Source organism: Notamacropus eugenii, chromosome 1, assembly GCF_028372415.1.
Source record: "Notamacropus eugenii isolate mMacEug1 chromosome 1, mMacEug1.pri_v2, whole genome shotgun sequence".
Classification (NCBI taxonomy): Eukaryota; Metazoa; Chordata; class Mammalia; order Diprotodontia; family Macropodidae; genus Notamacropus; species Notamacropus eugenii.
Window position 1 is genome coordinate 205,283,376 of NC_092872.1, and position 26,760 is coordinate 205,310,135.

The window sequence follows — 26,760 nt, forward strand, 5'->3', positions numbered from 1 at the left end:
TAGTTAGTATTATACAACTTGATTATTATGGAAGTCTTTTGCAAAGTGACACATAGACACATATTTAGTCTGTATCGAATTGCTTGCCTTCTCAATTGGGATGAGTAAGGAGGGAGGAAGGGAGAGAAGTTGAAATTCGAAGTATTAGAAGCAAATGTTGAGAATTATTATTGCATATAACTGGGAAATAAGAAACACAGGTAATAGGGTATAGAAATTTATCTTGCCCTAAAGAAAAGAGAGAAGATAGGGACAAGAGAAGGGTGGGGTATGATAGAAGGGAGAGTACATGGAGGGAAGGGGTAATCAGAATGCATTGAGGGTAGAGGGAGGGGAGAGATATGGAGAAAAATTGGACATGTTACAAACTGATGTAAAAGCAATTAGTATTAAAACAATTGACTGAATTAATTATTGAGGCTAAATCAGAGACATCTTAGTTTAGGGAAAAAAAATTTAGTCTAAGTTTTTGAGAGACAGGTAACTTTGGGTAAAATTTGGCATTGATGGAAAAGTTAAGGTTTTAATGGTAAATGTGATTTTATGATTGTTATTTAAGCAGGAACTAGAACATGTATGGAAAGGCATGTAAGCCACTCAAGACTTGCCTCAAAAGATGTTCATTAGCCAATGTGAAATTACAGTCATATCTGAAACCTGGTTATTGGAACTTGCTATTTTAAGATGCTATGGGACTATTAATTGACTGTTCTTCTGAGACTAACTCCAGGTATGGATAGCAAGAAAGGTGATCTGAGCCTCCAATCCATGATGCCAGTAAGCCTGTGAGATGCTGGTATGGATTGCAAAAGATGATCTCATGGGAAGGGTGAGAGAGTGGCTGTTCAGCCTGGGCTGAGGTAGGATTGTCCTAGCTCAATTTCCTTATTGACATGTGGCAGAATTTAAGCCTCACTGAGTGCAAGTTGACAATCTAATCCTTCCTGGAACTGACATGAGGTTGGGGAGATATTGTATCTGTGCAATGTCCATACTCGTAATGGCAATTTCCTATAGTCAAAAGGTTTGTAAGCTTAATACCAGATCTATTAAACTATAGATTGTTGGTAGGGGAACATTCAAGGTTAAGTCTAAAATTAAGCTATTAGGCTTAGGACTTTAAACCAACAACAATAAGTTAGGGTCCTTTAATTCTTAGTAATAGTGTGGAAACAATTAGGTCAATGGCTTCAGAAGTTAGCATATATAGTTATTATTTGTGTCTCAGTTGGTTAATGTTAAAAAACGATTCATTTGTGGTCTATATTGTAAATGTTTTAAAAGATGTATCACCTGACCAAAAGTTGCAGTTGTTTTATGTGATATGAACTGTGTTAAAAATGAAAAAGAAAAAAAGAAAATTAAGTAAGAGGAGTGGAGGAAATTTTGGGAAGAGAAATGAGAGCGATGCAAGAAAATCATGAAAATCAAGTCAACAGCTTGCTAAAGGAGACACAAAAAAATGTTGAAGAAAATAACACCTTTAGGAGGCAGAGCCAAGATTGTGGAGTAGAAAGATGCACATACTTTAGCTCTTTCCCCATAGCACATAAAATACCTGTAAAGAATGACTCTCAACAAATTCTAGAGCAGGAGAAGCCACAGAATGACAGAGTGGAGGAGATTTCCAGCCCAGGGTGATCTGGAAGGCCAAAGGGAAATGTCTGTCACACTGGACCCAGATTGGAGCCCAGCCTTGTGTACATGGCACTGGGAGGAACAGGACCAGAACAGATCTTGGCGGGGGGGAGGCAGAATTACCAGCAATAGCAAAGGTTCTCAGATCCCTCAACCCACAGGTGCCAAAGGCAACTTCAAAGGTCAGTGAGAAGCCTAGTTCAGTTGGATGAGAAGGGAGCAGGGTCCCCCCAGCTCCAGCCCCAGGCAGCAGGGAGGCAGCAGCAACAGGCAGCAGTTACAGTGGCTGCAACAGGCAGCAGCCAACATCCATTGTTGGAGTATTCAGCTTAAAGCCCCTGGGGGAACTGAGCAGCTTATCTCAATCTCACACTGAGTGATGGCCTAGCCCTGGGAACCATTCCCCTAAAGCCACTGGGGGAATTGAGCTGCTGATCTGAATCTCAGCCCTGAGTGCGGGCATGGTAGAAATGGAGGAGGTTGTGGAAAGGAAACTCAATTACTCACAAATTCTAGGCAGAAATTTTCTGGTTGCTCCAAGAGAAGTGTGCAGGTTTGATTGTGCCACCTTGGAGAAACTAAGAACTTACAGGTCTCCAGAGTATACCCTACTCTTTGGCAAAGGACCCCAAAGTCAAGGAACTGGTTGAGAAAATGCCCCAAAAAGGGGGGAAAAAAGACTACAGAAGGCTACTTTATAGGTGAACAGATATTTTCTCTCATCCTTTTGGATGAGGAAGAACAATGCTTACAATCAGAAGAAGACAGAAAAGTCAAGGTTTCTGCATCCCAAACATCCAAAAAAAATATGCAGTGGTCTCAGGCCATGGATGAGCTCAAAAAGGATTTTGAAAATCAAGTAAGACAGGTCAAAGAAAAATTGGGAAGAGAAATGAAAGAGATGCAAGAAAATCACGAAAAGCAAGTCAACAGCTTGCCAAAGGATACCCAAAAATGCTGAAGAAAATAACACCTTTAAAAATAGGCTAACTCAATTGGCAAAAGAGGTCCAAAAAGCCAATGAGGAGAAAAATGCTTTAAAAAGCAGAGTTAGCCAAATGGAAAAGGAGGTTCAAAAGCTTACTGAAGAAAATAGTTCCTTAAAAATTAAAATGGAACAAATAGAAGCTAATGACTTTATGAGAAACCAAGAAATTACAAAACAAAACCAAAAGAATGAAAAAATAGAAGATAATGTGAAATATCTCATTGGAACAACAACTGACCTGGAGAATAGATCCAGGAGAGACAATTTAAAAATTATGGAACTACTTGAAAGCCATGATCAAAAAAAAAAAAAGCCTAGACATCATCTTTCATCTTACACAACATGACTATTATGGAGGTCATTTGCAAAACTACACATATATAGCCTATATTGAATTGCTTGCCTTGGGGGTGAGTGGGGAGGGAGGAAGGAAGAGAAGTTGGAACTCAAAGTTTTAGGAACAAATGTTGAGAATTGTTTTGGCATACCACTGGGAAATAAGAAATACAGGTGATGGAGTACAGAAATTTATCTTGCCTTAAAGGATAAAAGAGATGATGAGGATAAGGAAAGGAAAGGGTATTAGAAGGGAGGGCAGATTGGTGGAAGGGGTAATCAGAATGCTTGGCGTTTTGTGTAGGGGGGAGATGGAGAGAAAATTTGGAACTCAAAATTTTGTGGAAATCAATGTTGAAAACTTAAAATAAATAAATAATTTTTTTATAAAAAGAAAGTTAGGAAAGGGCTAAGTTTTGAAGAGCTTTAATATAAAACAGAACACTGTGTATCTGATCTTGGAATAGAATACCACTGGAGTTTATTGAACCAAGGACTGACATTATCAGACAACATTTTTGGTTTGTTTTTTTTAAATCACCTTTTCATCTAAAAAGAGGAAGGATTGGAATGAGGACAGACTTAGGACAGGGAAACCAGATTAGAAGGCCACTGCAGTAGTTTATGTGAGAGGTGATGAGAGACTGAACTATTTCTCAGATGAATATGACATGTTTAAACCTTTAAAAAAAATCACAGGCATAAAAATAAAAGAAAGGAACACCTTTTAAAAATAGATTAAGTCAAATGCAAAAGAGGCCCAAAAAGCCAATGAGGAGAAGAATACTTTAAAAAGCAGAATTAGTCAAATGGAAAAGGAGATTCAAAAGCTCACTGAATAAAATAGTTCTTTAAAAATTAGAATGGAGCAGATGGAATCTAACGACTTTATGAGACAACAACAAAAATAACAGAAACCATATGATTATCTCAATAGATGCCAAAAAAAGCTTTTGACAAAGTGCAATACCCATCCTAGTGAAAACACTGAAGAGCACTGGAATAAATGGAACCTTTCTCAAAATAACAAGCAGTATCTACCTAAACCCATCAACCAACATTATATGTAATGGAGACAAGTTAGATGCATTTCCAATAAGATCAGGGGTGAAATAAGGATGTCTGTTATTACTACTGTTATTCAAAATGGTACTAGAAATATTAGCCTTGGCACTAATGAATGAAAAAGGAATTGAAGGAATTAAAATAGGCAAATAAGAAATAAGAATCATATCATCTTTGCAAATGATATGATGACATACTTACAGAATTGTAGAGAATCAAGTAAAAAACTACTTGAAATAACAAACAACTTTGGCAAAGTTGCAGGATACAAAATAAACCCACATAAATTGTCTGCATTTCTATATATTACAAACAAAGCCCAATAGCAACAGACAGAAATTCCACTTAAAGTTATGGGAGATGCTATAAAATATTTGGAAGTCTGCCTGCCAAAACAAACCTAGGGACTATATGAACACAATTACAAAACACTTTTCACACAAATAAAGTCAGATTTTAATAAATGAAGAAACACCAGTTGCTCATGAGTAAGCTGAAATAATATAAAAATGACAATTCTACCTAAATTAATTTACTTATTCAGTGCCATACCAGTCAAACTACCAAAAAATTATTTTCTAAAGATAGAAAAACTGATATCAAAATTCATCTGGAAGAAAAAAGTTCCAGAATATCAAGGGAATTAATGAAAAGAAATGCTAGGGAAGGTGACCTAGCCATACAAGACCTCAAATTATATTGTAAAGTACCAATCATCAAAACCACTTGGTACTGACTAAGAAAGAGAGGCGTATATCAGCAAAATAGGTTAGGTTCACAAGACACAGTAGTCAATGATTATAGCAGCCTACTCTTTGATAAACCCCAAGACCCCAGCTTCTGGGATAAGAACTCATTTTTTGACAAAAAGTGCTGTGAAAACTGGAAAATAGTGTGGCAGAAACTGGGCATAGACCAATGCTTGATACCTTATACCATGATAAAGTCTAAATGGGTACCTGATTTTGCTTCAAAAGTTGATACTATAAATAAATTAGGGGAGCAAAGAATAGTTTACTTGTCAGATTTATGATCAGTGGAGAAATTTATGACCAAATGAGAGAGAGAACATTATGAAATACAAAACTGATCATTTTGATTACATTAAATTAAAAAAAAATTTGTACAACCAAACCCAATACAATAAGAGGGAGGCAGAAAACTGGGAAATTATTTTTACAACTAATTTCTGTGATAAAGGTCTCATTTCTAAAATATATACAGAACTGAGTCAAATTTACAAGATTTCAAGTCATTTCCGAATTGATAAATGGTCAAAGGATATGAACAGGCAGTTTTCAGGGGAAACTCTATCTGGCTATCTACAGTTATATGAAAAAATGCTCTAAATCACTATTGATTATAGAGATGCGAATCAAAACAACACCAAGGCACCACATCACACCTATCAGATTGGCTAACACAACAAAAGAGGAAGATGATAAATGTTGGAGAAGATGTGGGAGAGTTGGAACACTCATTGTTGATGGATCTGTGAGCTGATCCAACCATTCTGGAGAGCAATTTGGAACTATACCCAAAGGGCTACAAAAAATGTGTATGCCCTTTGACCCAGCAATGCTGTTTCTAAGGCTGTATCCCAAAGAGATCATAAAAATGGGAAAAGGTCCCTCATGTACAAAAATATTTATAGTAGCTCTTTTTTTGTGGTGGTCAAGAGCTGGAATTCAAGAGGATGTCCATCACTTAGGGAAAGTCTGAACAAATTGTGGTACATGTATGTAATGGAATACTATTGTGCTATAAGAAATCATGAACAGTCAGACTTCAGAAAAACCTGGAAAGACTTACATGAACTGATGCTGAGTGAAATGAGCAGATCCAGGAAAACATTATACACAGTAATAGCCACAGTATGTGAGGACTGTTTATAATAGATTTAGTCCTTCACAGCAAAGCAAGGATCTAAAACATGTAAAATGCTATCTACATCCAGAGAAAGAACTATAGAGTCACAACTGAGAATGAAGCAGACTACTTCCTATTTTGTTATGTTTTGTTTTCGTTTGGTTTTTCCCATGGTTTCTCCCATTCATTTAAATTCTTCTACGAAACATGACTAATGTGAAAATGTGTTTAATAATAATGTATGTGTACAACCCATACAAGATTTCATACCATCGTGGGATAAAAGCAGGGAGGGAAAGGAGAAAACTATAAAACTTATGGAAATGATTGTTGAAAACTGAAAACAAATTAATTATTAACAAAAAATTATTAAAAGAACTTTGGAATTGATTGTGTGACATGGGAAACACTGGCACAGGACCATCCAACATGATGTCCCGTCCCCAGAGAAGGTGCTGTCCTCTATGAGGAAAGCAGAATTGAAGTAGCTCAAAAGAAACATGAGATGTGAAAATTTAGAGAATTGACTCCCAAATGTTCACATGGACTATTTGTGCCTGATCTATGATAGAACATTGCAAGCTCCTATTGTTCTGATTAACCACAGTCAGACACACTGTAACTTAACTCTAACATAGTGATGTCATTTTGGTCCTCTTTAAGAACAAAGGATGACAACTAACTAGGATTTTCTTAGAATAATATCTTTTCTGGGCTTCAGTTTCATCATCTATTAAAAAAATAAAAGGATTGACAAAAGTCCTTTCACCTCTCAAAATCTATGAGTCTAGTTTACTTAGGGATAGACATATCTTTCAGAGTTCAAGTTTAGCCTCAGACACTTACTAGGTGTGTTACCTTGGGCAAGTCACTTAACTTGTCTCAATTTCCTCAACTGGGGATCATAACAGCACCTAACTCACAAGGTTGTTGTAAAGATCAAATGAGATATTTTAAAATTATTTAGCACAGTTCCTAGTACATACAAGGACTTTCATAAATGTCCCCCATTCCTATCACCCAGGGTCCTTCTGGCTTCAAAACCAGGTCTCTATTCACTAGGTGATGCCAGCTCCTTTCCTTATACTTCCTCAACAGCCATCTGTCCAAAACATAAATATGGCTTCAATTCTACCAGTTTCTCCCTTATCTCCTAGAAGTTCCAGATGGAATCAAATACATGCCTGAGATCAGATGCCAAATGTAACAATTTGTCACAACGTTTCCTAAGTCAAGAAAGGCTATGCCAACTCTTCTCACATGAAAAAGATTAATTTATTACTTATTAATTGCTTACTTATTATTTATTAAATTATAAATTACTTATTAATTGCTCCTTCACAGTCTCCCATTACTTCAGAGAGGAGTAATTTTAAGGTCATATCCACTGAGCCTTCTGGTTGACAATTCCATTATGGAGAAACAATAATGGCATTTGAAGGCAAAGTATCTTTTGGAGCTTGGCTACCAACAAATTGGGTGGTGATATCCTGATGGGCACCTCAGCTCGGCACCTCCCTAGATTCTGAAATTATATCTGGATTATCACGTCAGCACATGTATGAAAGTCCCAATCAACTAGTTACGCATCAGATCATCTCTGCCTTGCTTACTTTTTTCCAGAATGAAATTCCTAGATGAGATGAGGGTGTTGGAAGGAACATTATTGATCTTCTAGCCCAAAGCTCCTTATTTGAAGTAATGAAAAAAGATGAAAAATGAAGAAACCAAACATCAGAGAAAGTAACTAGCTTCTCTATGGTCATGTACCTGCTATTAAACATTTTATTTCTCCTCTTTTCTCTTTACTTAGAGGTGAGGGATCATTGACCATATTTCTACCCATCAGAAGACCAGATCTATTATTCTGGACCAGGCTCCTTGGATCTTCCACCCACTCTTTAAATGTAAAAGACAGAAACCCCAGCTTTTTCGATGGCCTTGATCTCAAAGGAGAATCTATACTATAGGCTTTGGAAAGCAGGAGCAACAGGTCAAAGATGAAGCAGGACCATGAGCTGTTCAATCCCCAGAGGTTGTCCTTCTATTCTCAGAATACTCAAAGTCCATTGTCTATACCTCTGTTGAGTATCTTCACAGAGACCACACGACAAAGAGGGTGTTTAGCACGTGCAGTGAAAAGAGCATTATCTGTAATAGGGATAAACTTAAAGCCTTCACAATAAGGTCCAGGGTGAAGCAAGGCTGTTCATCATCATCACTACTATTCACTATTAAATTAGGTATGCTAGCTATCACAATAAGACCAGAAAAAGAAATTGGAAGAATGAAAATAGGCAATGAGGAAACAAAACTCTATTTGAAGATATATCGTGGTATACTTAGAGAATCCTAGAGAACTGAGTAAAAAACTAGTTGAAATAATTAACAATTTTAGCAAAGCTGTAGGATATAAAATAAATCAACATAAATCACAAGCATTTCTATATACCATGAATGAAACCCAGTAGAAAATACTAAAAAGAGAAGACAATACAAAATACTTGGGAGTCTTCCTGCCAAGATAAACCCAAGAATTATATGAACACAATTAAAAACACTCCTCATACAAATAAAGACAGATCTAAATAGAGAAATATTAATTGCTCAAACTGAGATAATATAGTAAAAGTCACAAGTCTACCTAAATTAATTTACTTACTCAGCACCATGCAAATCAAACTACCAAAGAATTATTTTATAGAGCTAGAAAAATAAATTAATTCATCTGGAAGAAAAAAAACATTAAGAATATCAAGGGAATCAAAGATAGAAGTGTAAAGGAAAGCAACCTATATTACTATATAGGAAGGAACTACACTACAAAAAGTGGTACTCATCAAAACAATCTGGTATTGTCTAAAGAAGAGAGTGATGGATCGGTGGAATAGATTAGGTATACAATACATTGTAGTCAATGATCATAGCAATCCAGTGTTGGATGAACATAAAGATTCCAGCTTTGGGGGTAAGAACTCCTCATTTGACAAAAACTGCTGGAAAAACTGGAATGTCATTTGAAAAAAAACTAGGCATAGACTAACATCTCACACTATATATAAAGATAAGATCAAAACATATTAATGATTTAAACATAAAAGGTGATATAGGTAAATTAGAGGAGCATAAGAAAATGTATTTGTCAGTTATAAGGAAAATGAGAAAGTTTATGACCAAACAAGAGATAGAGAACATTACGTGATGTAAAATGAATAATTTTGGTTACATGAAATTAAAAAAGGTTTTTCACAAATAAAACTAATGCAGTCAGAAATAAAAGGAAAACAGGAAACTGGGGGAAAACTACAGCAAGTTTCTTTTATAAAGGCATCATTTCTTAACTATTTAGGGAACTGAGCCAAATTTATAAAAATGTGAGCCATTCCCTAGTTGAAAATTGGTCAAAGGATATGAACAGGCAATTTTCAGAAGTTAGTTGGTTAGTTGTTGTCCTTCATGCTCAAAGAGAGCTAAAATGGCTATGTTGGGTTCAAGGTACAGCATGTCCAACTATGGCTGATCAGACCAATGATCAGACCAATGGAAGATTTTACCACAGGTCAGGCACAAATACTCTGTATAAACTTTTGGAGTGGAGGTGTTTCTAAATTTTTGCATCTCAAGTTTCTTTTGAGCTAGTATAATTCTGCTTTACTTATAGAGTGCCAGGGTCACCTATATCTCATAATCACTTCAGAGAGATCTTGAGAGTGTCACCAAAGTTTTTGCATATTTTTTTGTTTGTGTTTTGACCACAGAGTAGGATTTCTCACCTGCCATGGTAAGCAGAACAGGGTTAGTTAGGTGAAGCAGACAATTTTTAGGGCATCTTTTCTAGCCCTTTTCTCACAACAGTGAAGGCTTTAAAAAAGGTTACTCAGACACCCATGGGACTGCTGAATTCCACTGCTGTTTCAGTCCAGTGAGAAGACCTGTGTGTAGGGTTGTGACTACAGCTCTCCATGTATCTGAACCTGCTGCATTGTCACTTGCCCATCAACACAGGACTTCAAGATAGATAAAACTGGAAAAATGGTGTTGTTTAACCTGTATATAAGTTGAACTTAAGCGAGAGACAGTTGGGCAAAATCACTGGCCTCACTTTGTCTTCCAGCGTCATTGAAGTCCAATGATAAGACAAAAGTCAAGGTGATTGGTGATGGCCTACCTTCATGGCCACTGAAACAAATTATTCTCATCTACCCATTGCACCAAAGGAAGTCTTGACATGCTTATGGTAGACACCCTACTAATTCAAAGATGGTTTTAAGGTTCTTTGTTTATCCTTAACCTGGTTTAGCTCATCTTCCAAAATGGTTTAGTGGTGTGTGGATGCTGTACATGCTGTATAGCTTCTTAGAGCCACAGAGTTGGGTAGCAGGTGGGCACCAAAGGTGGAAAGCTGCCCTGGTAGGGACTCAGCAGCCCTCACATCACAGGTACTAGTCTTCCTTGAACACCTGTAGACCCTAGTTTTCAGAAACAGAAATCAAAGCTATCAATTGTCACATGAAAAAAAATCTAAATTGCTATGGATTAGAGAAATATAAATTAAACTGAGATACTACCTCTCACCTATCAGATTGACTAACATGACTCAAATAGAAAATGACAAATGCTGTTGGGGAGGATGTGAAAAAATTGAGATACAAATGTACTGTTGATGGAGGTAATTAGTCCAACCATTCTGGAGAACGATTTGGTACCACATCCAAAGGACTACAAAATTGTGCAAACTCTTTGACCCAGCAGTACCGTTACTAGGTCTGTAGACCAAAGAGATAAAAGAAAAGAGAAAAGCACTTATTTGTACAAAAATATTGTAGCAACTCTTTTTGTGATGGCAAAGAACTGGAAATTGAGGGAATGCTCATCAGTTGGGGAATCGCTGAACAAGTTGTGGTAAATGAGTTTGATGGAATACTATTGTACTATAAGAAAAAAATGAGTAAGATGGTTGCAGAAAAACCTGGGAAGATTTATATGAGCCAATGTAAAGTGAAGTGAGAACACTGTAAACAGTAACAGCAATATTGTGAAAATGATCCGTTGTGAAGGCTTAGTTATTTTGATAAAGACAATGATCCAAGACAATTTCAAGACCCATGATGAAAAATGTTATCTACCTCCAGAGACAGAACTGACGCACTCTGAGGGTAGATTGAAGGATACTTTTTTAACTTCATTTTTCTTGGGTTTTTGTGGATACTTTCCTTTGCAGCATGGCTAATACGAAAATCTTTTGTATGAAAAAATGGCATTTACCCAGGCAAAAACAAAACAATACAACAATACACACAAATGACTAAGCTTCCCAATCATAATCCGTGTCTGATTACTTCATATGATTCTACACCATATGGATAGTTCTCTACAAGGGTTCCAACAACTTTATCATTACCCATACAGGGAACACAGATGTGGAAGAACAGGGATATGGCAAAGAGTCTTTACTTACTTTCTCTGATGTCTTCAGAAACAATTTGGGATTCATAGCCTCCATTGGAAACCTTGTCATGACTCCTGGTCTTTTCACTTTTCTTATTGCCATTTTTGCCTAGAGGAAGGAACGCGACTTTATTTTCATAGTATATGCTTGCATGAATGATGAAAAATAATACCAACACCATTGCAATAGCTAGAACGTGTTGAGTTTTCCAAAGAGCTCCATCAATACTTGTAAAATGCTTTGTAAACTTTAAAACACTGCATAAGCGCTAGCTACTATAATTAAATTAATTTTTATTATTACAATAACTCTGAGAGGTAGTTGCTGTTATTAGTCCTATATTACATGAGAGAACTGAGGCAGACAGAGATAAAGTGATTTACTCAAGGCCACATAGCTAATAAGTGTCTGAGATCAAATTCAAACTCATGTCTTTCTGATACTTGCTCCAACGCTCTTATCTACTGTGCCACCTGGCTGGCCCTAATTAATAGCATAATTAAGCAAAACATTATAAGTCCCTCTATAATCTATCTCCAGCCTCATCTTCGATCTTTATTTCAAGTTTCTTTCCTTTGTGTACTTTACACTATGGCCAAACCAGATTATTTATCATCTCCCAAATTCTATTTTCCTACCCCTATTTTTTCCTCATATTATTTTTTACACCAGTGCTCCACCAAATGATTGCATCCATTGAGATTCTAACCATCTTTCTAGGTGAAGCTCAAAATGCCATTTTTCTCCAGGAAGGCTGCCCTGACCCTACTTCCCTCACTCCTCCAAGCAGGAAAGGAGTTCTCCCTCTTTACTTCCCATTGTCCCATGTTCATTCATCTCTTGTGCATTTCTCACATTTTATTTTCTAGTATAGTTATATCTGTACATGTCTCACCTCTCTCAGTTGAAGTGTAAGAATGCTATAGTCAAGGGTTGTATCTTACTCAGCTTTCTGTCTGTCTTCCTCGGCACATAAATATGACACTTTTCACATTTGGGGAGGATGGGAAGGGGGAACTAGACTTTTGATTTAGCATCACAGATCTAGAGCAAACTGCAAGGGATCTCGGAGGTCATCTAGTTCAATCCCACCATTTGATAGATTAGAAAATTTAGGCCCAGGGAAATGATATGTGAAAAAGGTCAGGTTGGCAGAAAGTATCTGAGGTTTGCTTTGAATCAGACCTTCAGACACTAGGCCTTGTACTCTTTGACTTTTGCTGAAGAAATTTCCTCTACCAATGAGGACCTTTAACTATTCTGCAGCTTCTAGTCTTAGAAAGTCATCTAGCCAGCCCCATCCCAATCCCCAATCTCTTGGCAAGGCTAAGGGGTTATGGGTGTAGGATTGTGCAAATAATTCCCAACTTGTCTTGGTTAATTTCTGAACTATTTTTTCCCCCTCTCCCTCTCTCCATCTCTCTCTGTCTCTGTCTCTCTTTCCCTCTCTTCATTTCTCTCTCCCTCTCTCCCTCCCTTTCTCTCTCTCTCTCTCTCCCTCTCCCTGTCTCCCTCTTTCTCTTCTTTATTATAAGGGATGGCTCTCTTGAAGAGGAGAAGGGAAGAGTACAGAGGGAAAGGGAAGTGATATGAAAACAAAAGATATCAATAAATATTTATTCTAAAAAGAAAGTTGCCTGGAGGCAATGAGGCTACGTTTCTCACTCAAGGTCACTAAGGAATCTATGTTGTTTCAACTCTGAAGCCAGTTTACTACCCACTACACCATATTACCTCTCACTTTGAATATGTTAGAACCTTAATAAATCATAGTTCCATGAATGAAAATCACCTACCCTGTTCTCCTTCATCCTCCCTTAAATTTTTACTCATTCCACTATGAATTAAGGTGGCCTATCCTTTCTATTCAGAACTTTCTTACCAACTTTCTTAGTTTTTAAAAAATCTTTGGAGTTGTGCTACAATTTTCCTCCATTTTCTGAGTGATCACCATGAGCATGAGGATAGGGATAGTAAATGGGTGCTGAACTTGTATTATCATTGGTATAGAGAATTTCTAGATGAGGATACTCTACTAGTATAGATCAGCAATTTGTCGTCAGAGATTCCTACAAGAGGTGAATTACTTTTCCAAGATCACACAGTCATTATATGTGCCAGACGAGGGGCTTGAACTCATCTTCCTGGCTCCAAGGCCAGCCCACCATTCACTATGCCATACTACCTCCCAATATAATCCCAAAATAATTTAACTTGCTTATAAGATGGATGTCATAGGATACACATAATAAATATATATAATGGAGCTTATCTAGATCAAAATGCTAAAGCACAAAATGGAATTTCAGAAATTTAGAATGGATTTTAGAAATCAACTAATTTAATTCCCTTGTTTTACTGACTCAGAAACTGAGCCCCAGAGAAGTTAAATGACTTACTTAAGGTGACTCAGTGTGTTAGCAGCAGATCTAGGATGAGATCCCAGAATTCTTAACTCCCACAACTATTTCCATGTCATTATATACTATTAGACTAGAGTGCATTCCAATAAAGAAATTCTCCAACTTTCTTTCCAGAAGAGTTAGCATGGTGTAGCAAATAATAAACTGACTTCAGAGGCAGGAAGATCAGAATTCAAGTGCCCCTCTGACACAAATTGTCTGTGTGACCCTGGTCAAATCATTTAACCTCTAAGTGTGCTAGACGACTCTTTATGACTATAGATCATAGAATATAGGTTGTAGAGAAGTTGACAACCTGTACTGGTAGAGAGAGTGTTCTCATCTGGGAGTTCCCTATACCAATGAAATCACAGATTGATTCTGACCCCTTATCTTTTCTAAACAAAGCTGATTTTAGATTCAGAACGAATGCCATCTATGAGACTTACTACCTCCTTTCACTTATCATCCTATAGAATGTCAGTTTCTTGAATGTCATGTATCTTTGGAACCATCATACAGTATAATTGACTAAAAATACCCTTTGGGTGATTAATACACTAGGAACATGGAAAAATCACTTCTCCTCTCTGAGCCTCAGTTTCCTTACCAATAAAAAGAAACATTTAGGCTTAAAAGTATGTTTCAACTCTTTGTTCTATGAGATTTTGAACATAATGAATTAGGTGACTAGGTAGAATAATACCAGAGAGCATGGTTCATCAGTATTCACAGTGCTTGCAACACTCCGTCTGGTTCAATCCCTCCAGGTCTAATATGCCAGGATGAATTTTGCCAGAGTTGGAAGGTTCTCTTCGGCTGTGGAAGGTATTTTCAGGAAAACCCCAAACCAAGCAAAAATGTAAAATTTTCTTCCTGAAACTTTCAGGATATGAAACCTTACCCTTCAAAACCATGCTACTCAATGATTCTTGCCGTGTTTTACTTGTATTTTAAATGCATGCCTGAATCTACAAAATGAAAAGTCAAGATGAGAAAGAATGACCTAGACTGACCTTCCCTAGCAGCTGGAGAGTCAGTGAATATTTTCCCACAGATGGGGAAATGTCCTTCAAAGTCAGCTACATAAAACAGTTAGTGAAGTGCTAAGCAACAGAGTCAGGTAGAAATGTCTTGACTGTCAGCAAATGACTGTCACTCCATCGTTGAGAGATGCTAGTAAAAGTCCTAGATTTTGACAACTGCCAAGATACTCTTCTGGATTGGTTCCAATACTAAGCCTAACTTCAGTATAAATACAACAAGAACAATTGTGAATCGTCACTTCCCTTTATAGGGGAGTTACAGGAGGATCACTGGAGGTCATAAGACCCTGAGCCTTAAGAGGGGAAAACAACTTTCTTTTCAGCTTTTTCTATTATACACTTTTATCTCTATAAGACCATATCATAACTAGGAGGAAAGAGAAGTAAGCAGAGAGAGAGAGAGAGAGAGAGAGAGAGAGAGAGAGAGAGAATGATTGAAATGTTAAGAAAAAATAAAATGAAAAAGGCAAAGAAAATCGTGACCTTTGGCCCTCTTTTGAAGCAGTTTTCTCATTTGTGAAATGAGCAGGTAGACCAGATGAACTCTACAATATCTTCCAGCTCAGTCAGTTGGTAATTCTTATTCAGAACATTCAATAAATCCTCCAAAATCCAGGTATAGGTGTACAGCAGACAGTCGGAAACTCAGAACTAGAGATCAAGATAAGAAGAATGACTGAATATAGGGACATTTGCATAACCATAATAATTGAAGCCATGGGAATTCAAGAGGTCTCCCAGTGAAACAGTGGAGAAAGTAAAAAGAAAAAAAGAAGGAGGACAAGGGATGGAGTTGTGAGTATCATTAGAAAAAGGGAAGAGGAAGATAAAATAGCAAAGAAGACTGAGAAGGGGTGATCAAATAGCTAAGAAAAAAATCAAGACAGAAGAGTACATGAAAGCTAAGAAAGGAAACAATATCAAGAATCAGGAGGTCAACAACATCAAATGTGACATAAAAGATTGGAGGAAAGTCATTTTATTGATCACAGGTGGCCTTGGAGTGACCAGCTTCAATACATTAATAGGGATGGAAGCCAAACTGAGTTGAGGAGTGAAGAGATGATACGGAAGCAGTAGCACTGACTATAGACTACTCTTGTTAGAAGCTTAGAAGTGAAGGAAAAAGAACTCTAGCATGAAAGGGTTTTTCTCCTTGCTATTTTGTCAATTTTAGAGCAAAATATTTGTAGGCAGAAGCAAAAGAGTCAATTGAAAGAATGGGATTGAATATAGAACTACACTAAGCAATTTCTGATGAAGCAACGTCCTAGAGGGCACAAGGAAAAATGGTCTTAAAACCAAAAGTGGAAAAATTAGCTTGAATAAGCAGGAAGGCTAGCTCATCCTTGGAGACTATAGGTAAGGACACATAGATTGGTAAAGATACAGAAGGGGTAGAATGTTTTGAACATGAAAGGGGATAAGGGAGCACAAGAAAAAGGACCAGGCCATCTGCTCAATAGAAAGTAAAGGTCTAAGTTGGAAACTCAAGGAAATAGGTTTGGAAAAGTCACATTAAGAAATATGCTAGGGAGTAAATCAGAGATGTCTGGGATTGGCATGTACCAATGAGAGCCCAAATAAGCCCAGTTGCTACTTTCTTTCCCTTTAAGTCCATTTAAAAAATCTATTCTCTATGCAACCTTACATGACCTGATATTAATAATGACTCTACTATGATTCTTGAGAGGAAAGACTAAGCCTTATCCAAATTTCCCCTGGGGGCCTGACAAAATTACTCTGCACACCCTAGGCACTTAATAACTGTCTATTGTATCTGCTTTTATAGTACTTCAAAGCCTCATCACCTGTGAGGATAGTCCCTGCCCTCTCAAAGGTAATGAATGCCACTGGGCTACAAGCTCTGATATGTTCGACCAAGCATGGAAGACGTTGAACACTGGCAACCAACTCTGTCCATTCTCCTTGAACTAGACTAACACTAAGCAGAGAGAGGCTGCTCTGGGTAAATCCTAACTCAGAACAGTGTGATGGTAAAGACTTAGAACAAAATAAAACATTCACAGACCAAATATTCAACAAAGATGTAGTACTGGTCCAATGGGACACAGTTCTCTTTTCTCAGTCAAGGATGTACACCCATAGCAGTCTGTCAAGACTGAGGAGTGCTAACCATTCTATGGACCAAGTTTCAAAGACAGCCTTATTGCTTCTTAGGGAAAACTAGCTTAGCCTATGTGGCAGAGATTTCCCAGTCTTAGTAGATATTGATGTTTTCATAGGTGAGGAGGGCATGCTGGCCCATATAGCAGTCTGTTATGTCTGAGGAGTGCCAATCACTTTGTAAACCAAATGAGTCTCAAAAATGTTGTCACTGCCTTTTAAAGAAAAAATTATCCTATCCTATGTGGCACTGATTTTCTAGTCTTATTTTTTCAATCATGCTCAGACCTCTTTCATTTCCACAATGATGTTGAAAAATCAGTGAAAAAAGGGAAAATTCTAAGAAGCATGGTTCCTAGAGCAGTGGACTCCAACTTTTTAGTTACATTAACCCCTTAATGGGCATCTAGGTGGCACAGTGGACAGAACACTGAAGTCAGAATAGACCTGAAGTCAGAAAGACTTGTCTTCAGGAGCTCAGACACTTACTAGCAGTGTGAGCCTGTAGGCAAGTCACTTAACCCTGTCTACCTCTATCTCATCTAAAGAAGGAATTGGTAAACCATTCCACTGTCTTTGCCAAGAAAACCCCAAATAAGGTCACAAAGCATCAGACACGACTGAAGCAACTTAACAACAACAAAACCCTTATAACAACAACAGCAAAATGTGTTATGAACAACCAAGGTAACTTTTAACTGTCAGTACTCTACATGTTAACATCTCTATCCAAAAGACAATAAGTTGACATATCCTGAAGGAACTGATCTAAATACACATTCATGCTATAAATTAAACCAGAAGTCAATGAAATCACAGCTAAGTGGAAGGGAAAGCTTACTATCTCTACTCAGAGAGAGGAAGAAAATATTGGGCCTAGTTGGTTCCCTCCTTTGCAAAGAGGGAACAAGAAATATCTGACACTTGGTCCCAGCACTTAGTTGTACTTGTGACACACACAAAGAAAAAGCTCACTCAAAGATACCTTCCAATATCTCTTGAAGATGATGAAGTAGGGAAATGTGATGATTAGCCTGACAAGAGCCTTCAAACCAAGGCAACATAGACTACAATTTGGTACCTTCAGTGGAAAGGCAAGTACAGGTAGTGGGGAAAATGTTGAAAAATGTAGGCTGGAATTGGGAAATGAAGGTAAAAGTCTCGGAGTTATTCAAAAGTCTTATACCTATAATTCAATAACTGAGTCAAAAGCTACTGAATACAGCAGACACTGTGCACATAAAATAACAGAAGAAGAAGAAGAAGAAGAAGAAGAAGAAGAAGAAGGAGAAGGAGAAGGAGAAGGAGGAGAAGGAAGAAGAATAAGAGGAAGGAGAAGAAGAAGAAGAAGGAGAAGAAGGAAGAAGAAGAGGAAGGAGAAAAAGAAGAAGAAGGGGAAGGAGAAGAAGAAGGAAGGAGAAGACAAGAATAAGGAAGAGGAAGAGGAGGGAAGGAAGGAAGGAAGAAAGGAAAGAAGGGAAGGAATTAACTCTCCTTGATAGGAAGTAGCTGGTTCCAAATGGAGAAGTCTTTTCAGAATCAGCTGTCTGGGTGCTGTCAGATCAACAGATGGTTAGAGAAAAGGTAAAAAAAAAAAAAGCATGACATTAGAAGGATAAAGATACAATGTAACCAATACCAAAGCTCCAACCCAACTTATTTACAGAAGCCTGTCACTTCAGGCCATGCAACTGAAAACACATCCAATAAACATACTTCTGATAATTTAAAAGTCATGTTAAAGAATAATCATTTTGCCCAACATTGAAACTTGCTCTTCTCCATTTTCTCCATTTATGCATACAATATGATTCCCATGGGTGGATGTGATCATTAGCATTCTCCTAGCCTTTTCATTGGCTGTCCTTTATGCCTGGATTGCTCTCCTTCCTTACTACCAGGTCTTAGCTTTCTTCAAGACTCAGCTCAAATCTCACCTGCAGGAGGACTTTCTATACACATATACATACATAGGAGATCTTGATTTATATTTGCTTTTGTTCAGAATTTTCTGTAGGAGCCTTCAGGATTTTTGCCTCAAAAGGGCATGTCCTATTCAACCTAGATAGTGCCAATATAACCAAAACACTCTCTTTACCATTCCAAACCCCACCCCCCACCCTCACCCACCCACTTCAAGAGAGAAGAATTTTTATGCTGTAGACTAAAGATGCAAGTCCCAGTAAGTCAAAACATAAAGTAACTTGAGCTAAAACACAGCATGGGTTAAAAGTGAAGCAAGCCCTTTCAACCACCACAGCACAAAAGAATTCTGTTTACAACCAAGTATGTTCAGACAACAACTCTTTTTGGTGCCTGGCCCTCCACCCCCTCCAGCTCAGTGACAACACAGTATCAAAGGCAAAACTGCTGTGGGATTGGAAATAAATCTAGACTCAGGCACACAAGCAAACATGGCACACTGCCCATCTACAAAAATCCCTGAAAGCAAGAGCACAAGACTGAATGGATGTAGGGACATATTCAAATGCAGAAACTTCTCTGCAGGGGAAAGGGAGATGCTAAGCATTTTGCACTCATAAGCAGGCACCATCCCAACAGAACAAGAAGGAGCTAGATCCTAAAATCTACATGGAGCATCATGGCCCTAAACTCCAGACACAACACTTGTCTCATCTCCTACTACATTATCTATAATTTGGAGGGATTCTTTTTTCAAAAGGAAAGTAGATGGGAAGAGGATAGATGAGTCATATATCTACATGTTCCACCTCTTCCCCACCACACCATAAAATAAAGTTCAAGCCCTGGAGGTCTTTGGAAGCTTCAAATGGTGCAATGCCTGATATATTTTTAATCTATGGGCACGGCTTTAAAGAAGATTCACTACCATATGTCTTGATGCTCCCACAGGGCACCCATGACATTCTCTACTCAGTATTCTAAGTTGAAGATGACTTTCTGGTGTTATAGCTCAGAAGCTCCTTCTTCCTGGAGTACAAATTGATATTAGCCAGAATTTAATTGAATTTTAGAAACAGGTAAGTACTATAGAAGTATAATTGGCACAAAAAATTCTTCCACCCAAAAGTCTGAGACACACTCTTCTATCACTGCAAAGAAGGTCCAAGAACTAGTGGAATCAAGCTTAGATAGCACACGTGGAAAAAGAAAGTCTTTTTGCTAGAGGTCTCCATATGTTCCTCTTCAGCACAGTGTAGCTGTTCTGCAGAAATCCTTATGAAACCTTGAATCTACATTTCCTCATAGTGTCCAATCTGTGTTGGCTCCTGATGCAGATTCAGCTATCAGCTGCTGTCCCAGCATACCAATTTGTTGTTGTTCTTGAATCATTTCAGTCAGGTCTAACTTTTTGTTACCCTATTGGGGTTTTCTTGGCCAAAATACAGGAGTGGTTTGCCATTTCCTTCACTAGCTCATTTTATAGATAAAAAAACTGAGACCAGCAGGGTTAAGTGACTTGTCCAGGGTCACACAGCTAATGAGTGTCTGAGGCTGGATTTGAGCTCATGAAGATGAGTCTTCCTGATTCCAGACTTGGTGCTCTATCCTCTACGCCACCTAGCTGCTCCTACCTGTCCAGACCTTCTAATAGTCATAAGATCATAAGGTCCTCCAAAATCCATGAGTTCCTTCTCTAGACAAGGGAGAAAGAAGAGGGAAAAAAACTAAGGCCAAAATATTTCTCTTCCCACCTTATGCCTCAAGAGATTCCTTCTCAAGAGTTTGGCTGGAAGTTTCTGTCTGTTGCTAGACATTCAGATACCCCTTAGTTTTGAACAGGTCACCAGTATATAGACAACTTACAAGATGTGACCAAACTCCCTCAGTCAATTTAAACATATTTTCTATTCAACACTCTCTTATTTAATGGCTTCCAAAGATCTAAATTAATCAAGGACTTCTTTCCATATTGAGGTTAAAACCTATGACTAATTGACAAAAATGTTATAACCCACCTAAGGTACCAGGACACTGCACACTGACACTTTTTTTAAGGGATCTGGGGTAATTGATTGACTCAGCCCTCTCCCCTCACAAAAAGAATCAGCAGAAAAAGTCCCTACTCTCCAGCAGTTTATGTAATATAAATCAGAACATACCTGATGGATAGAAGGTAGCCTTAGAGTTGAGGGCACTTTTTGCTGCGAGTGATAAGGAAAAACCTTCTGAAGAAGGTGGTACTTGAAATGAGTCTTAAAATCAGGGATTCTAAGACAAAGAAAGTAGGAGGAAAAGTATTGTATGTGCAGGAGACATCCAGAGCACAGACATTGGGAGAGGAGATGGAGTGTTATATGTGACGGGCAGCAAGTAATCTCACCATCATCATCTAGGATTGTTGCTAGAGCTTCAAGATGTGCAAAGCATTTTACATGTGATTTCACTGGATGTTCATAGTCGCCTGATGGTGAGGCAGGGGCTAATATCACTCATTTTAAAATTAAGAAAGGAAGACTGAGTAACTTGCTCAGGGTCACAGAGATAGTATCTGAGGGAGAATTCAAATGCAGCTCATCCTGACTCCAAAGCCAATGTTCTATCCACTATGTCATCGAGTTGCCAATATACAGACCAGTGGATTGGACACTTAATAAGTGCTTGTACATCATTTGATGGATGGTTGCATCTCACCTCCTCTATAAGATCTGATCCAGGTGGCATTTTCTCCACAGAGCTTTCCCTGTCCTTCCTCCTCCTGTAGAAATTATTCATACCTCATCTAAGTTCAAAATACTTTTGTTCCATATGCATTTCTTTAAAATATGTATTATAATCTATGTATTTATCTTAGCCCCCCTACTAGAGTACAAACTCCAAGGAGATAGACTTTGTAGCTGTTCTAGCACCTAACACTTTGTGTTTGGCACATAGTAGGTACTTATTATTTGAACGACTCAGTGTTTTGACATTGTCATCAAGTTTATTGTCTGGGGGAGTATTAGAAATAAACAAAGGTTTATTTTTAATTATGCAAAAGGTCAAAGCGTTGACATGAACGACAAATAGAGTCACAGAATTTTACAGTTGTTGATAACCACAAAGGGCATCTAGTCCAACCCATACTTGAACAAGAATCCCTTCTACAAGATACCTCAAAAAAGTCCAACAGGCTTCACTTGAGTACCTTCCATGAAAGGGTGCCCACTACCTTCACAAACATTCCATTTCACTTCTGAATATGGAAATTTCTCCTTATATTAAGATTATTTCTGCCTTTCTTCAACTTTCACCCCAAATTCTTCTGGCACAATAAGTCTAACCTATTTAAATGATACAATATTTGTAAATCTCTTTGCACAATTTCTGGCACATAGTCAATGCTTAATAAATTTTTATTTCCTTCTTTCCCTCAATCTGTCAGTCATATGATAGTGGTTCAGATACTTCAAACAGCTGACACTTTTCAGAACATGATTAATTGGGCTCCGATCTTATTCTAATCAGTATTAATCAGTTTGATATGATTCCATAGGTCTAGTGATTATAAGTTGTATATATTAGGTCCAAAAGCTGTGAACTGCAGACTATTAGTTCACTTATTTAATCATAGGAAGCTAACTAGAAAATTTCTACCCTTGTTTTTGCCTTCTTATGTTGATCAATTCCTCCAATAATGGAGGTGACTCAATGGTATGGAAAGTCCTCCAGGTATTTTTGTTACCCCACTATCTCTATTCATCTATTGCCCAACATGGAGAAATGACCATGAGAATTTGGTCAATAAATAATCCTCTTTGCCAGACTGTAGACCATTGTCCACATGTAGATATCAGTCCATGTAGATATTTTGACATCAGTTTATCAGTCCAGTGCAAGGGCCTGCTCATCAGCTCAGTAAGACCTCCTAGAAAGTCAAGATAGGAATGTGAAGGTCAGCTCATCCTCTCATTTTCAACTGAAGCGGATTTGTATTTTGCGTAGACCTTCCTGGAAGGTCAAGGGTATGGTTTATCAACTAATGAGATTCTACATTTTTAGTTTTCTTCATCTGTATTGTCTGGGTATCAAAGACTGTAAAACCAAGGCCTTGGAAGAAAGGGGCATCTCAGTTCATGAAGAAGCTCTGAGGTCCACTTCATTAGAGGGTACCATAGACCCTTTAATAAAGCTTTAATAAAGTACTATCAGCTTGGGGATGTGCCTCAGTTTCTTTGATTGGAGGTTAAATCATTTTGGACTACATTGTTTCTGCCAACAAGCCTTTTCTTTTCCAGGCTAAATAACTCTGGTTCTATCAACTATTCCTCATAAGATATGACCCTGTGACCTCCTTGTTATCCTCCTCTGGACATATTCAGGGTAATCAATGTTACTCTTAAAATGTGGTACACAGAATTGACCATAATTCTCTTGGTGTGCTCTGAACAAGGCTATGAATAATAAGTAGAACAATCAATCACCTTACTTGTTATGGGCATTTTGCTTATTTTAATTCAGCTTGAGATTATATTAGTTTTGGGGATTTCCAGAACGCACTTTAATCTAGCCACATCTCCTCCATCTTGTTCTTGAAAAATTTATTTTGTAAATCAATGTATATTATTTCTTTTATTTATTGCTACAAATGTCATCCTTTAAGATTTAGCCCAATGTTCTAGCTTGTCAAGATATTTGTGGATCCTGCTTCTGTTATCCAATGCATTAGCAATCCTTTTTATCTTTGCGTCTTTGGTAAGTACGCTATCAATGTTTTTACTAGTCATTGAAAAAGATGCTAAAAAAGAAAAAAAACAACACAAGGTCAACCACAAATTCTTTGGGGATTCTTCGCTGGTGACCTACTTTTAAGCAAACATTGATCCATTAATCAATGCTCTCATTCACCATACCAGGCCTATTGCAAAGGAAGCCATGTGAGGATGATTTATTCAAATCTGTCCTGGTCCTCCTCTAAATCCCCAGGTCAATACAACTGACTTCGTAGATATTCAAGGATGAAATGTGGCCCAATAAGCTTTGTAACTGGAATTTTCTATCTTACAATTAACCAAAAATAATAGGGAGATCTGTAGGGAAATAGCTTATGATCTGACAAGCTATGTGACAAGTGATGCTTTATGCATTACAAGGCATTGTCTTACCAGAACCCCATGGCAGAGATAATGCAAGAATTATTTCAAAACTTCAAAAGAATAGAGAGACAGAAAGCACTGGGGTAAGAAGACTGGTTAATATCCTAGTTCTGCTGCTCTACCTACAACACTGTAAGGAAATCACTTCATCCTTCTTGGCTTCAGTTTTCTCTTACATAAAAAAAGAGGTTAGGCTAGATGACTTCTAAGGTCTCTTCCAGTTGCAAAGACTATGATTTCATCAGTGAAGGAATTCTCTTCACCAATAAAGATTGCAGTGCTCCTACTCCTTAGTAGATGGTTTTATGAGCTACTAGGGCAAAGATAATGTATCACTTGATTGCCAAAGCAATGACTATCTCTGTAGATGGTTGGACTGGTCCTCTTTTGGCCAGATGATTCCTAAAATTTTTCCATTTGGCAGGACCAATGAGTTTAAATATTTCCCTACAGCATTCAGAGAAACTGTATAACTTGGACATGGTTGCTCATTCCAAGGTTTGTGCTCTCGCCACTATTCCAAGTTGCTTCATGATATGACATGTCAGCACAGCTCCATTTCTGATGCAATTAGCTCACCTTCCTATAATCTATTCATGCTGCAGTCAGAAATCGTTCCTGATTCATGATTTCCTACATAAAATAACCAAGAGAATTATGATATGACATTAGTGATACCCCATATCCAAATGTACACCTAGAACTGGAGGTGACACAATGAGGAGGAAATGATTTGGATGTAGCCATATTGGTATCTGTCCTTCATAGAACTAGAATAAAGTTTCTGTTCCCTAATGAGGAGATAGAAAATGTTAGAAAGCTGTACTCTAGTCTTGACTCCTCTATAAAACTGTTGTATGAGCTCAAGAAACATAAATGCAGCACAATCATCTATTAAGTATATGTTGTGACCAGAATTCTGTGCTAGGACTAAGAGAGACACAAATTTTAGATATAATTTGGGGCTCTGTCCACAAAGAACCTATAGTATAGTAAAGAGAAAACCTCAATGCTGACAGATAGAAATCATAGTGTTACATGGTAACTTGCCTTAAGGAGTTACTTATATGATTGTTAAGGATAGGAAAATAGAGTGGTGATAATGGGAGGAAAGGAGACACAGACATGGCATCTGAGTTAAAGTTAAATTGGGAATTGAAGGATGGGCAGGACTCCACCAAGTGAAAAGTCTTCAATTACATTATCTGTAAAAATGAAGTAGTTGAACCAGGTGAACTCTAAGTTCCCTTCTTGGTCTGATATTTTATGAGTCTGTGGAGAACATCCAAAAAAGTCAAGTAAACTAATAAAGATGGTGACAGACTTTAAGTAATAGCAAATGAGGATTAATTGAAGGAACTAGTATTGTTTATACGGGAGAAGAAGACTTGGTGGTGTGGAAAGGGCAGCAAGAAGAAGGTACAGTAGCAGTCTTGGAGTATTTTAAATGATGCCTGAAGGAAAGGGTAATAAGACTTAATGTGCTCAGCCTCTGATGACAGAAGGAAGAGTAATAAGTAAAAATGGGAGGGAGAATTAAATTTGGATAGAATAAGGGGAAACTTTCCAACAAATAATGTAAGGTATTCAAAAATTCAATGTCTGTCTCAGAAAGTAGCAGATTCTCCCTCACTAAGGGTCTTTGAACAAACCCTACATGGCTACTTCTCTGGTGTGTTATGGACAGGATCCTTGATTAGATCTGGGTTACATTCAGTGGCTTTTGAGGTTCCTTTCAAATCTGAAAAGCTGTGCTTCTGGGTTAAATTTGGGCTAGAGTGGAGCATTGAGGAGGAATGATAAATTATTAGCTATGGAAATCATGATCTAAAATGTGCTCCTATGAGTCAAACTTTGGTAATTAAAAAATAAAATGCCCATGTCAACAACAATGGAATCCTCTCTGTTGCAGTGAAAAACAAACTGATAAATTTGAACTACAGTCCCTTGGCATTCTCCTGGGTAATCTGACAAAAAATACTGAACAGTTCTTTAGAATTTCTGAGGACAGAGCCCATTGGCCTTGCCACATTCCTCTTCAGCAAAGAAAAGCTCAACTGGCTGGGCATACTGATGCAGCACTCTTCTCAGCAACTTCTAGTAAATAATAAGTATAAACTTTCCCTCCCACTTTGAACCACTGCCAACACAATTTAGAATGTGTAAGCCAGTATCCCAAACTATATTAGGAGTCATCCTGGTTTAAGAAAGTTTAAGAGAAGTTCTGGTTTAAGAAGAATTATCTCACAAAATTAAGTAGCTATTGAAAGAATGGGGCAATTATTATTTTTTTATTTGTTTTTTAATTTTAATTTTCATTTTTAACAGTTTATAACAGATAAAACAATTCAAACTTTTGGATATTTCTTTTTAAAGCATTTACAATATGGACCGCAAAAGAATTTTTTTTTTAAACATTAACCAACTAAGACACAAATAATAGGTGCCTTGCCAACTTCACAAGCTCTTGTCGTAATTGTCTCCACACTATTACTAAGAATTAAAGGACCCTAACTTATTCTTGTTGGTCTAAAGTCCTATGCCTAATAGTTTAATTTTAGACTTAACCTCGGATGTTCCCCTGCCAATAATCTATAATTTAATAGATCTGGTACTAAGCTTACAAACCTTTTGCCTATAAGAAATTGCCATCAAGAGTAAGGACATTGCAGGGATACAATATCTCCCCAACTTCATGTCAATTCCAGGCAGGATTAGATTGTCAATTTGCATTCAGTGAGGATTAAAGTCTGCCAGGTGTCAGTGGGGAAACTGAGTCAGA

At 37.6% G+C, this 26,760-nt stretch overlaps 1 protein-coding gene across 1 annotated transcript in view; it reads right to left on the bottom strand.

The window, feature by feature from the left end:
- CPXM2 (carboxypeptidase X, M14 family member 2) overlaps positions 1-26,760 on the bottom strand; it is a 246,015-nt gene that overhangs the window by 206,009 nt on the left and 13,246 nt on the right. The window contains exon 2 of the mRNA XM_072624882.1: positions 11,355-11,453. Within this exon, the coding sequence (XP_072480983.1) occupies positions 11,355-11,453 (99 nt within the window). The remainder of the gene's footprint in view (positions 1-11,354; positions 11,454-26,760) is intronic.